We start from the raw sequence: 14,263 nt of genomic DNA on the forward strand, positions 1-14,263 counted from the left end.
AAGATAGCCAACTTTCAGAATTCAACGTGATTACAGCCATCTAATACATCTACCCAAGTCTTACAACAATCGCATCTGATAAATGTCAGTTCAAATTACATTGGTAGATTGGAGAGGAATACTACAGACAGAATGCAATTTAACATTTTCACTTAGACTTTGGAATGGAATCACTTGGTTCCAGCTCTATAGAATTTAATTATATGGTCTAGGAAAATATCGCGAGAAAAGCATGCAAAGGCTTGAATTCCGCCTGGGAGTATTTTGGAAGTTCTCGCGAGATAAGGGAGAGTATTATCGGGGCGGTTACGGGTGTCTTTTTGGAACACGTGGGCGTGCTTGGAGTTTGCTGGATCGCATTTCACTGCTGCACCTATGGAAGAAGCCAAACCGAGTCCCGGGCATGGAGTGGAGACAGAAACCGGACCCGAATGGAATATTCCGCCCAACGCTCCCGCCTGCATGGAGCGCCACCTGGACGGGGCCCATTACCGATCAGGTACCCCATGCGTGTTTACCAAGTTGGTATCCCCAAACGCCTTTTGTTACAACTCATCACCATCACCGCCTGGGAATAATGGCAGGTGTAGCCCGAACATCTGGAAGGCGACAGGCTGCGGAAGCCTGTAGCCTGCATTTCAGAGATGTTGCGATCTTTTACGCGGTTCTCGTGGCTTGGAACCGAGGCTTGGGAACCGAGATGTCGGGTGCCCAAGTTATCTTTCTCCTGAACTTCGCTCTCAACTGAAGCCTCTCTTAAATTGGCTATTTCTGTCATATGAGCCGAGTTGATATATTTTATGCAACATTCATTATACGCAATTTAAATCTGTCTTCTTTGATGTGTTTATAATTTATATTCGCCTTTTTTTTAAAAAAAAATGGCAGAAACCTAACAAGAATTATCCTGCGAAGTTCTGAATCATTACAGAGTATAAAACTCTTGCTGTAGGATCAGTCTTCCCACACTTCAGACTCCAGCTATCCTTACCTACAATTCCCAACCTTCATAGCAAGTGATGAGGATTGATTGTAATAGTTGCAGAAATCCTAGTCTGATATAGGCAAGGGTACTCTAGATCAGGGGACCCCAATTCCCAGTCCGTGGACCGGTACCAGCAACCAGTCTGCACAAACAAGCAAAGACCCATCCGTGAGATATAGGCAGCACACAAAACTACGCACCCTCCGGTCCATGGAAAATATTCTCTCCACAGAACCGTTCCCTGGCGCCCAAAAGGTTGGGGACCTCTGCTCTAGATCACGATCTCAACGTGTGATCTCAAATAATATTTTAAAGTGTCTGTTTCAATTTTGAATACAGTAAATATCAATAGATACAACCTGGCTATATGAAAGCTCTTGAGGTCCTCAATACTTGTAAGAATGTAAACTGCTAGTAGCAACCACTGTGCTTTGGTCTGCTTCTATAGTTGTGTATTAAATATTTGTGTGTAGTGCATTATGCTTAAACCTGGACAACACTCAGGAAAAGCAGCTTTCTCCATAGGTGAAGGTCCCCCCCCCCATGTGAATGTTGATTGAAGGGCACCTCTTATGCTCAAAAGGCACTTTTTTATCATTAAAAGGTGGATAAACATTTGTCATTAAAAAATCAGATTCAAACCTTATGAGAGTTGAACAATCCTCTGGTCCTTTTTTAGTTATAAAAAATCTTGAGTAACAGTTTGGCAAACTCTTGAGTCTAAATTTCCACCTTGACAAACAGCTAGATCATCTTTGAATAAACTCACTTCTATTACAGATTTTTTTCTATTGTCTTGAAATATACCTTTATCCTCAGCATTCCATTAGCTGCTTCATATTTTTATAATTTTTATACATAAACTCATTATACACTTTTTGGTAAATTGAGAATATAAGCAAAAAAGCCCCTTTACTTTCCTCCCTCACTTTGAGTAGAATCCAAAACTGGACTAAGAATTTAGGAACAAAAATACATTTTCTTTATTGGAGCAGTTCTCTGCTGAAAAACAAAGGTGCTGGGTAAAATGTAAAACTCAAGTTTTTGTATACTTTATTCATTATACATTAAATATATTTATTACACTAATCTCTGTTTTAATTCTGCTTTTCAGATGGTTCTCTGCTCCTGGGAGCATCCAGTTTGAGTGGACGTTGCTGGGTTGGTTCCATTTGGGTATTCAAAGATACATCAAGAGCTCCTAATGAAGGATTTTGCTCTGCGGGTGTTCAAACTGAAGCAGGAATAGCAGATCTGAAGTGGGTAGCAGACAAAGGAATCTTGGTAGCGTCAGATTCAGGTGAGTATCAAAAGATATTTGTCTCCTAAAACTTGTTAGGGTTTAAAGATGGTGTCAAAGATAGGATGAAGTTTCCTAGCACATGTTGATTTAAGAATGTTGAAAACTACTTCCCATATTGGAAGAATCACTTCCAAAAAATAGCAGAATGATCCGATAGAAAATCAAAATATTCTGGAAGAACTGGACGATGGAGTTTGGATACAAAATGCAAGCTTGAGATTTTGCTTTATTTCTTTCTTAAAGCCAGTGACAAACTAAAAGTGTCTGCTTGTCTCTGCCTTTTTTGTTCCATATGTGTGATCTAGCGAAACAATCAATGATGTAACAATTATTGATATTTCCTGTGAGTGCTTGAGCAATTTCTTGTTTTGTAATGAAGCTGCATTTTATTGTAGTTTAGGTTATCCCATATTTCAATGAACATTTGATGGAACAAATACCACATATATCACAGCTGAGCAATTTGATTACTATTTAATTTTGACACACTGCTCAATACTGAAATCTTTCAGTTGATTTTTTTTCTAAATGCAGACGTTAGAAACATTGATTATAGCAAACTTAAACATATAAAAATAACTGTTAAAAATAAACTTTTAAAGACTGACAGAAACATGTGCTTTAATGGGGTTTTTAAAAGCTAATGGAAATATTAGACCCATATTTGCAAGAAATGTGGTCTAAAGAGCTGAGACTGTAAAAGAGAAGGCTTGGTTCCAAATCAGACAAACTCTTAGCAACTTTAACCACACTAAGGTAGACCATCTGTAAAAGATGGATGTTCATATGAAATGAGGTGTTCTGTCAGATAGCCTGGATCTAAGCCTTATAGGGCCTTAAGGGACATAAGGGGTCCTTTATATTTTGCCCAAAAACAAATTGACAACTGGAGTGCTTTAAGCCCAGATGTAATATGGTCTCTTTACATTTTTAACAGGACAAGCCTAGCTGCCAAGATGTATACAAACTGAGGTTTCTGGACTAGACATAGCCCCTTTTAGGGCTTTTTTCCCTAAGACGATTAAACAATGCAAGTTGCAGAGTATGAATTTGACTTTCTTCTTTCCTATTCCTCAGGTGCTCTGGAATTTTGGGAGCTGGATGAGAATGAGACTCTGATAGTGAACAAATTCTGTAAATACGAGCATGATGACATTGTGACAACTGTGAGTGTTGTTTCCAACAACACACAGGCCATCAGTGGCAGCAAAGATTTCAGGTGACTCTCTTGTGCAGTTGTTTTTCTGCTTTATATAAAAACATCTATATTCTTTCATAAATCTCATCTGACTTTTATGTCTAGTGTGAAGATCTGGGATATTCCTCAACAAACAGTACTCGGCACATATAAAGGTAAGAGCCAAACTTGCCAAATATTTCCTTATTCAATTATTTCTTTCTGCCTTTCTTCCCAAGTAAATTGCAAGTGATTCACCTTTGTCCCAGTGTATTCTCATATGGGAAGATTGATGACAATTATCTCAATCTGATCAAATAAACTTCATGAATGAACAGAGATGAATCAAAACGTCTTCCTTCAACACACTGGTATCCAGTTACTTGCTTTTCTCCATTTACAGTCAGTGCATCTGATTTTTGTCATAATTTGTGCTCTGTGATTAGCAACTTTGACAGAAGATTGGTGTGCTTTCAGACACCCAGTAGTTTTCAATTTTTGTTGTGATAGGTTTACTGTTTTTCAAGTAGTCTTATCAATCCATTTGTTTTTTTTTTTAGCTGAAATCATCTCAGCAGGGTGAAGACTGTGCTATCCATGCTGGACTTGGCTGATTTGCTCCATTTTATAGGGAGTTTGGAAGGAGTAGCCATGTAGCTGCTGGTTTTCCTTTGTCTGAGCCATATTTCAAGTTCTGTCCAGCATGGATTAGAAACAGAAAGTTATATAAAATTTTTGAACTGCTTGGGTATGTAAAATTTACTGCAAGACAACTAGATCTGAAAAAAATGGGATATTAAAATCAGAAAGAGGCACCCCAATTTCAGTTTTTAGCAAGGGTTATTACTCTACTTAAGCTGACACATGAGATGACTCAACATTATGAGCCATAACTGTTATTTAGGAGATAATCCATGAGAATTTTTTTTACCTCTTAATTTTTAAGTTAATTGTGGTGGCTCAAATTGACTAAAAGCATTCTCATACCCACAAGACAGATTTCAAACATTACTTTTTACTGCAAGGTATTAAGATTATTATCTGGATAGAATTCTGCTGATTATATTTCTACAATTGTAGATAATTGTACTTATCCAAATCAACAAAGCCACCAAACACTTAACCGTAATTATAAAGTAACCCCCCCCCCCAACTTAGTGTTTTTCTACTCCCTTTGCACAAGGTCTGTTGTCCAGCTTTAAGTTACTTGTCTGCTTTTTGAGATTATTTGGAAAGTTTTTTATGAAGAAAAATTGTACTAATTAGGAAAAAGCATAAAGAAGCACTATGTTCTTGTCCTATGCTTATTAATATATCTACTTTGCCCTATTTCCATATTTATTGGCAAAAATGTATTTGTATAATTGCATAGACTTTTAAAGCTTTAAAAACAACTTTTAACATTTAAAATTGTATAGACATTGAAAACTTTATATGCCTTCTAAAGCTTTTTAGTATGCCTTTAAGCTGAAGGCAATGTTTTATGAAATGTGGATCAAATCTATTTTCTCATGTCTAAGATATGTGGTTCAAGTTGATTTTGTGTCTGACTTGGAAGTAGTCTCATTCCTTAAATATTCCTGTTTATGGCTATTCATTCCCATTATGTATTTATTATACGCATACACACACATGCACAAACACATTCATTCCATTGTTGGTTCATACGTTCAAGGTGTAGGTTGGGCTGAGTAATGGTTATCTGTTGAAATTCATAACTAATGGAGGTTGAACTTTGTGTTTGTAACACATATACACACTTCTAGTGTTATTATTTCCACCTTCTGAGCAGCATTAATGAAGTGCATTTGTGTAGAAAGATTTTTGTCTCGTATGATTCCAGTGTGTCAAAGGAAGAATATTCTTAAGCAAATCCATATTAATAGGATACATGATACTTTTTGTTTTGATTTGGGCTAGCTCATTCTGGTCAAGTGGCTTGTGTGGCCTCCTGCCCTGGAAAGGATACAGTGTTCCTGTCCTGTGCTGAGGTAAAATACACTTTTTATTTCTGAATTACTATAGATATAGATTCAGACTTAATCTCTGTGTTCTCAAGGGAAAAGTGAATGGAATCTTAGAAATTGTCAAAGGGATAATAGTGTTGCAAAGCAATGGAGAAATCTGGCAAAACTGGAATGCGGGAGTGTATATTTTGGTTGACAGTTTCACTTTTAATTCTGTTTTATTAATTTTGCACTCCTTTAGGACAGCAGGGTTTTACTCTGGGATACCAGATCTCCAAAACCAGCATCTCGAATTGGTATGTCTCATGCTTGATAGTTTTGTGGAAATGTTTCTGCTTTATGTCTTTCCCCTCTGACATAACCTTTGAGTGGGCTATTCAGTAGCCATTTTTTAGATACTCATACTCTCATATACTCCTGTGCACCCACTTCTTGGTGTAGGTGGATAGAGTATTTCGTCCATTGCTATCAAAAGAAGGCCTAAAGAAATATCAGTACTTTTTTTGGGGGGGGGGAGAGTTGGAGGTGGCAAAAAGTTGGAAAAGATTTAAGTCTTTGACTCCAAAGCTCTTTATGCCCAATCTGCATTATGGTCTTTTTGGCAGGGAATGGATACATGTAAGATTTTGTCTCTCTAGGGTTAGACCACTCCTTCCAGTCTCATAGGGGGAAGTTGATAAATCTCAGGGAAACAGCCCAAGGGATCAATTGACTGCAGCTTGTAATTTTAAAATGTCAGTGAACTGTACTTTCCAGCAGGAGCTCTTAGAGATCTTTACGATAAAGGTTAGAGAGAAATGTGGTTGTTCCCATGGAACAAATTTTTCTAACCATACATTCTGAACATTGGTTGAATCAGTGTCCTGTTCAAAAATTATAATCACAAAATCCAGTTCCTGGAATGAATGCTTTAATAGTTTGCATAATTCTTTCATGCATGGAGTCTATTCTCTGGTTTTCAATCAAAGTCATTAGAGCAGTTTTATAGATACACAGTGGATACTAATGATCACTAAGTTGTGGTTTGCAAACTCACTTCAAGTCAAAGCTTGGGACATGCTCCCTTGGCTTTAATTGTTGGTTGTGGAATGCAGAAATATAACATTATTCCAAGTAAATAAAATGAGAAGAATAGATTTGAGGTGGGGTTGGGTAAGAGGGGCTCGCTACATGATGTAGTCAGATAGTGTATATTCATCTGCCCAAGACTGTAGTGGCTTACCAGTATGCCTAAAAGCCAACTCACACCCCAGTGCTTATCAAAATTATTTGCAGCAGATGGTATCACTTGAATCATGTAATTCAAGAAGGAAATCCAATTATGAATTGTAAAAATTGTTATGTTAAATTTTCCTTATTGTAGAAATGGATGCAGCATTCAGAAGTATTGTAACAAGTCTAATTAAGTGCTCAAGTTATTTCTGGACAGCAGCTTTAAATATCCCTTCCCCTTCTCCTTTGTATCCCTGTCTTTTTTCTTAGATTTTGCCTTCTAAAAGGAAAATAAAAAAATACAATGTTGAAATAGTGTAGCATAAAATATAGGACATTAAACGCTTACTCTTGTTCACATTTCCTCTTAAATTTGAGAGGTCATTTATGGTCAATGATGTATTCTTAAGCTAACCAACTTTCCATGGTGGCTTTGGGAATAAAATTAAGGGAATTCCTAATTCTGATTCTGCCCTTAGATCCCAAAGAAAAAGCAGAATATTAATTCAAGAAATAAATGACTAAAATTTCTCTCAATGTATTTTTGTTTTAGGAAAAATTCAGTGCTTTATATGAATGAGTAGTCTAAACTGTTTTTTTTTTTTAGAAATAAGCTAGCTAAATATGTTTAAAGGAGGGAATGTCTATTTGTGTGTGTTTTCTTTTGACTATTAGCTAGCAGTCAGTTATTTTCTCTGAAACAAGCTTGTGAACCTAACTATATTTTTTTTCTGCCATTATATATATTCAGCCTGCAATGCCTCTTGTAATCTTTCTACCTCACTGGCATGGCATCCACATCAAAACGACACTTTTGTTTTGGGTAAGGAATATTTTTTTAAAATCCTTTTTACATATTACATATTTTGCATATTAAATACCCATTTAACTCCAGCTGCTTGTTCTCCATTGTTATTTCAAAGGTGACGAAAGTGGGATGATTGTACTTATAGACACAAAGAATCCAGATACCATCATCAGTTCAACTGTGCATTCCCGTAGTATCACAGGATTTGCTTTTTCTGCACACAGGTAGGACTGTAGTATAAAAAAAAATGGAACTGTATTTAGTTTGTCAGTTATTTTTATTTACAAATGTATGTGCCGTTCACTCATGGATATCAACTCATTCATATATGTGTACATTATATTCTCATATGAGAGCCAGTGTCACTAAGGTGCTGGACTGGGAATGGGAAGACTCAGGTTGTAGTCATGGAAGGTGGCTGAGTGAATATATGTCCATATATAGTTTTTATCCTTTTAAGATTGTAAGCCATCCAGAATTATCCTGTGGTAAGATGGGCAGCCAATAAATTTTACAAATCCATTAAATGTCTACCAATCTATATTGGATCAATGTGATAGATTATAATGATTTTGTGTGCTGCCTGCATCCCACAGATGGGGCTTTGCTTGTTTGTGTGGCCCGGTACTGGTCCACGGACCGGGGGTTGGGGACCCCTGCTGTAATGGACTGTTTCAGTCTCATAATAATTACATAAACACTCACCAGACAAAGAAAAGCTTTCTTAAAAACTGTACAAACAGCAGCATGAAAACCTAAAAGGCCTACTAATCCTGCCTTGCAATTACAAACACTGTAAAAGCATTACAGCTTTTTCCCTTCCAAGTGGATGTAAAAATGGTTAACCTGTCAAAGATGATAAAAGCATCTTCCTTCCCTGATGTTTTGTAAAATTGCTAAATCCAGAAGAACTTTCCCATGGCCATTTAAATTTACAAAGATCTATATAATTCAGAATTATATGGCTCTGGCTATAAGTTGTCACTTGGGACCTGGAAGATTATCCGTTAGAAATATGTCGTTGAACTTTATATTTTTCTTTGAAACAATGAAGGCTAAAATGTTACTAATTCTTCTAGATCTATATAATCATTTATTTTACTATACATTTTTAGTGGTATCTTTATTTTCAGTTGATAATATTTTGTAACAAAAAAAGGACTTGATTGGAACGCTTGGCTAAAATTAAGTACAATTCTGATTTTACCTAATCATATTTGGCTTTTACTAACATTTTAATCTTTTAATTTCAGTTTTAAACTACAAAGGCTACTTTATCTTTGTTCATCTTGGGTTGTTACAAAAAAGATTCTTGTGTGTAAAGCTAATCAGTTCTTTTTCTCTGGAACTCACTAAATATATAGTGTAATCTCTTTTATACCTCTCCTCTTGGATTTCATTGTTTGCTTTATACCTTAATCCATCTGTCTGCTCATTGATCTAATAATTATTTCTTTTTCTTCCCCAGTTTCAACATACAGATTATAAAGTTTTCTTTGCTATGATACGGTTTTTTATTTATATGTCACTAATAAGCTGTCATATTTGTTTGTGGCATTTAAACAGAAAAAAGATTATATGTGCTAATTGAAGCTTTTTCTACCTCTAGTTCACCTCTGCTGGCTTCTATCAGTGAAGATTGTTCTGTCGTTGTCCTTGACTCCAGTTTTTCAGAAGTGTGAGTTACAAAAGAGTTCAATCCACTTGTCTCTTGCAATTCTCAGTTTTTGTATCATATAATCATTTAGGCTCTCAGTGATTTAATTGCCATCTTGGTTAAAGGTTGCATGTATTTATATAAAAATAATTGTGCACTGCAGTTCATATTCAAACTGCCACCTCTGGTTAAAGTGATGATCCAGAACCAAACTTAATAAAGCGTGCCCATTTTTATCCTGGTGGATCCTGTAGCCGAAGGCAAATCACCTGAGCCTCATACTTGGTCTACTAGGTTAATGGATCAATGCAAGAGTAGAACAGAGCTAGGTCTATTTATCCAGACTCATCCTTTCACGATGAAAGCAGCTTGCATGTAGGATAATACAGTAAAATGAAGAATTCTATACAGCGTGGAATTGGAGGCTGCATTTCAGGGAGGTAGTATGACTGTAGAGATTAGTTGCTATCTCTGTTCTAGACAAGAAGAAGAGAAAATTAGAAACTGGTGCTTACACTGATGCTTCAGAAATATTTGAGGATTCTCTTCTCTGGAATCATATTATTTAAAATATTTATTCACCATGATCTTCAGATGGTGGAACACCAACATTATCTTTAATGTTAGTGCTCCACCATCTGAAGATTCCAATAGATGATATGTGGGCTATAAATATTTAAATAAATCAAGAGCATATTCCTTTAGTTTTCACTAATAAAACTTAATCTAGAATTGGGAAATTAAATGCAGACTGAAAGCTGGATTGATATCTGTCTAGTGGCTGAATATTTGGGGGGAAATGGGTGGGACTTTAGTGAGGAGGAGCAGAAGCCCTTTCATTGGTTTGTCGCTCCTGCATATGAAGCAAATAATGATGTCGTCCTACCTTTTGCTACATCGAGAATGGCCCTTTATGAACAGAGCAAAGTAGTTTTTGCTCATTGCCTTATTTTTGAAGGAACATAGTCAATGTTTACAGATACCCCATGTGGAATGCTTACAAACATTAGTTCTTCCTCATTTTAGCAGTTCACATCTTTCTCCTGGTTCCTCATTCCTAGTAACTTGAAGGTAGTCTGGTAATAATAATTATTTCTTTATGAACTCATCTGTGGATTTCTAAACTAACAGTAGAAATGTTTCCTATCTTTCCCAGTTTTAGGAATCGGTCTCATCGAGATTTTGTAACAGGTTTATCATGGTCTCCCTTGAATAAAAACTCATTGACAACAGTTGGATGGGATCATCAAGTTCTACATCACACAATCCCAATGCAGAATAACCACCGTTCTGGGAAAAATGATATCACTGCATAGTTTGTACTTCCTTGGTCCTTTCCTCTGGAATAGCTCTTTTTGTGGGGAGAAATAATGGGGCTAAATAATGTGCCATGCAGCAAAGAATGGTCCTATAACAATTTCACAGGAGATGCCTTCCACCTGCTTATTACAGCCAGTCAAATTCTGCAAGAAACGGAAGTTTTATAGTGATTTGGACAATAATACAAATCCTAAAAGAATTGGTTTCATTTAATTTTTGTGGGCAATACTTTATACAACCTCGAGAGTGTTGCAGATGCATTTTTGTGTTTGTGTGTGTGTATTTTTTTACTGTGGAATAAATCTTACAATGCTTTCTGGACTTGCCTGCCAGATTTTGATTGAATTTATAGTTTAATATACTCAGTTCACATAGCATATACATCAGTTCAGTTGTGAGCTTCAATTTGGCATATTCTAATTGGGGAATCTTCTATTGTGAAGCAAAAAACCTTCCAATTTCCTGCTACAATTTCTTATACATTCAACTGTATAATACAATCCAATAGTTTTCCTGGATTTATGTTTCTTGAACAGCAATTCTTTCCATGGTTGTCTAGCATACATTGCAGACAAAACCCTCACCTGTAACAATAGCAAGATGCATGCAGAATAATTTTTGTCTTAACTTCAGGATGTGCTGTTTAAAAAAGGGCGGAGATGAGTTGGGGAAAAAGTTGGTTGAAAAAAAAAGTTCTGCATAGCATACCTTGTTGGACCTGACCCAGCCATCCAAGTTTCCTTTTTAAAGTCTACATCCTTCCCTAAAGAGAGGCCACTTCAGAAAGCCACTGTATTTAGAACTTCCATAGTTTTTTTCCAGCACATACTTAATATTTCATTCTACTCCACCCCCTGCTTTTTGATAAGTAATATAACAAAAATTGTATTCTTGTAAGTTCTATTTATCTTGAAGTAAAGTGCAGTTTGCCTTTAAGTTGTCTTAACAATCCTCATTAGAAAAGCCTTCCCAAATGGGCTTTCTCCAAATACATTGGGATTGCTCTTACGATAGTTCTAGGATATGCTAACTAAGAATTCTGGGAATTACAGGGCATTAGGTTAGAGAAAACTGCTGTAGACACTGTTCCACTTTGCTACTTGGCAAGAAGACTTTGAATATGTTTACATTATGATTTCTGTTTTGGTTCAGCATTTGGAAATGCATGGAGGAGGGAGATACTTTGAATCTGATTGCTTTAATTTAGATTATACAACAGAGCCAGATAGATGTGTATATGAATGGAAAGGGGAATTGGCTATTCTGAAGTTATAGAACATTCCAGGATAAATCAAGTCTGAAATCAAGTCTGAAATCTTGCAAACTCCTGTCTTAAGTATGAGCTTCCACATTTTTGGGAAAGGCATAAAAACAGGCAAGTATGGTGTAAAATGTGTTGTTAGCTGTTGGGGTTGTCCACCATTGATTTCTAAACATGTAGGCTTTTATAAATACAGCATATTTAATTCACTATATTAAAGCCCAAATTTCATAATGGAATAAAAATTATAGGCATATTAATATGGCACATTATGGTTTTGTAATGAGATGCTAGGAGAACTTCTGGAGAAGGTCAGGAACATAGTTATTTGATGTTCTTAACTATTGGGTACTAATTCCATGACTTGTGAAATCTGAAATGCATAACAACCATACTCAAATGGAAGGCAGTTTTTAAAATAAACTTCTTCATTTTTAAATTTGTGATTTTTGTTTAGCTTGTTTTGAATTCGTTTGAATCTTGTCTTTTTTATGTCCACTGGTTTTAATGAAATTGGGCACTATTACTTTTCAAATTGCATTGATAAATTTTATCACTTAACCACAGTCCATGGTTAAAACAGTGATTAAGTTTGCATTGCAAACGATCAAGATCCAAATGCTACTTTTTCCCATGAAATATAAGATCAAAGAACAAAACACCAAAAATGTTTGGTAGGGTGGTAATATTCATTTTGCTACACAAATATGTCTACATCCTTAGACAATAATTGAAGCTTTTCTCCATTACCAGCAGTGGGTATTTTCACTGTTGTACCACAAGGAGGCAGATTGTTATTATTTAGCTTTGCTGAATATAGTACTTTACTGCAATTTGGCCTCTGTGTCAGGGATATTCATTCTTTATTTCAAAGAGGAACTACGGACCTTGTGAACTCAGAGGATATCTCTGCAGCTAAGTAAAGTAACTACCGGTATGTCTTTTTCACAATCCCATCTGAACCTGGAAAAAGATCTTAAGATCATTATTCCATAACATGCATCCTAGTATAATAAGAGAATAGGTGAAAGCTGTCTTCATTGTGACATCTCTTGAGGTCTTCTGTTGATTCTTCAAGAAATGGAAAATGTTTATATGTTTAAATACATAAAATATTTGTTTTTAATGTTTTTAAATATTTCATTCTGGCCAATATTATGCAGAGGGAAATCATTATTTCCCATGGTTTTGGAGATCGTATTGATACAGCCTAAAATCGTATGTACTGTTCATGAAGTCATATCATAAACTGACTCCTGTTCAATTGCAATTAAAAATTCTTGTGCCCATATACGTAATTTACAAGCAAGAAATTTGCCATCTTGTTTGCCTAATAAGATAATTCTGTTTTTTCTCAACTCATAGGAGACTTGCTTTTCACTCCTTTTGAGCTTTATTTCCCATTACTCTCATGGTATAGAATCCTACTTATGTCCTGCTCCAGAAACCTGTTTTTCTTGAAGTTCAAAGTATCCAAGTGGCCTCACCTCGAGGTCTCCTTAAAATCAATATCTCCCAAATTACATGGTCACTTTCCCCTAAGTATATACTGTTTTTGTGTTGTTAGCTAAGCTTCCTGCATTAATAACCGACCAAGGATAGCTAACTTCTTGTAGCTTCTTATATCTCTTGTATCTAGAGGATAAAGGGTATTCGAGAGGGAAAAGTCAATATGACGTGAGGTATTTCTTTCCAGGACTATACATTGGCAGGAATTTGTCATTCAATAAATATCTATGTAATTAAGTCCTCCATCACCCCGGGCTCCATGCCTGTTTGAAGGATCCATAAATGCACTGTGCCTGGATTCACACAGGTGGTAAATTAAATCCTGGCAAACTACATTTGTGTGAGCCAGTCTTTCTTCTGTTAACTTTCCCTGTTCACAGAAACAGTTCTATGTCATGGAGACAATTCCCATATGTGCTACAGTAAGGATTTTTTAATTATTTGTTGTTAAATAAATAAAATATGTCTGTGTTTATATCATGCATTACGCTCTATACCATGATCTATAAACTACAGTGGTTGAATTGTGTTCACATCAAACAAATCAAATTATAATTTAGTGCAGTGTGCACTTGGCATGGCTATAGGTCAGTAGATTTGGATTTATCCTTGTGTTTGATAAATTCCAGCAACCTGGATGCATCCTACAATAGTTCCCTCCAGAATCCCCTATCAACAAGGAACTTGGGTGTGGGAAATTCCGTGAACAAAACTCTTAAACCTGTTTCTGAAGTCAACAAGTTTAATATATTTAGGACCAAAGAAGAAAAAGATCCAGAGGACTTCTGCAATTTCATATGAGATGCAGTAATTTCCAAGAACCAAAAAAAGGAAAGACAAAATATATTTTGGACTTCAAATCCATCAGCTTGCGCAGCCAAGGTAAGGAAATTGTGGGGACTACAGCCCAAAAGATGCAGACTATGCAAACAGAAGACTAACTTTCTTTGCTGAGGTTTTAAAAAAAACATTTTTTCAAAAAACCATGGCATCTAACAAAGATCAATGTATAGAGACTCAGATCAGAACTTGAAGACTTCTTGAAGTAGCTGTTTCAGTAGATT

The 14,263-nt window shown here is 36.0% G+C and overlaps 1 protein-coding gene across 1 annotated transcript; it reads left to right on the forward strand.

Moving 5' to 3' along the window:
• The first annotated feature begins 291 nt into the window (after positions 1 to 291).
• WDR77 (WD repeat domain 77) lies at positions 292 to 10,748 on the forward strand. Its single transcript, XM_015821342.1, has 10 exons — positions 292 to 499; positions 2,100 to 2,285; positions 3,366 to 3,507; positions 3,592 to 3,641; positions 5,386 to 5,456; positions 5,674 to 5,728; positions 7,396 to 7,467; positions 7,568 to 7,676; positions 9,062 to 9,130; positions 10,266 to 10,748. The coding sequence occupies exons 1-10, from the start codon at positions 376 to 378 to the stop codon at positions 10,423 to 10,425; spliced, it is 1,038 nt and encodes a 345-aa protein (XP_015676828.1). The 5' UTR covers positions 292 to 375; the 3' UTR covers positions 10,426 to 10,748.
• The last annotated feature ends 3,515 nt before the right edge of the window (positions 10,749 to 14,263 follow it).

The sequence above is a fragment of the Protobothrops mucrosquamatus genome, unplaced genomic scaffold (genome assembly GCF_001527695.2).
Source record: "Protobothrops mucrosquamatus isolate PMUCROS unplaced genomic scaffold, P.Mucros_1.0 scaffold1310, whole genome shotgun sequence".
In the NCBI taxonomy this organism is placed as follows: domain Eukaryota; kingdom Metazoa; phylum Chordata; class Lepidosauria; order Squamata; family Viperidae; genus Protobothrops; species Protobothrops mucrosquamatus.

Coding starts and splice junctions, on each gene's coding strand:
- WDR77 (XM_015821342.1), top strand. CDS start 376: ATGGAAGAAGCCAAACCGAGTCCCGGGCATGGAGTGGAGACAGAAACC. Junction 5,457..5,673: donor TGTTCCTGTCCTGTGCTGAG/GTAAAATACACT, acceptor GCACTCCTTTAG/GACAGCAGGGTTTTACTCTG. Junction 9,131..10,265: donor GACTCCAGTTTTTCAGAAGT/GTGAGTTACAAA, acceptor TATCTTTCCCAG/TTTTAGGAATCGGTCTCATC.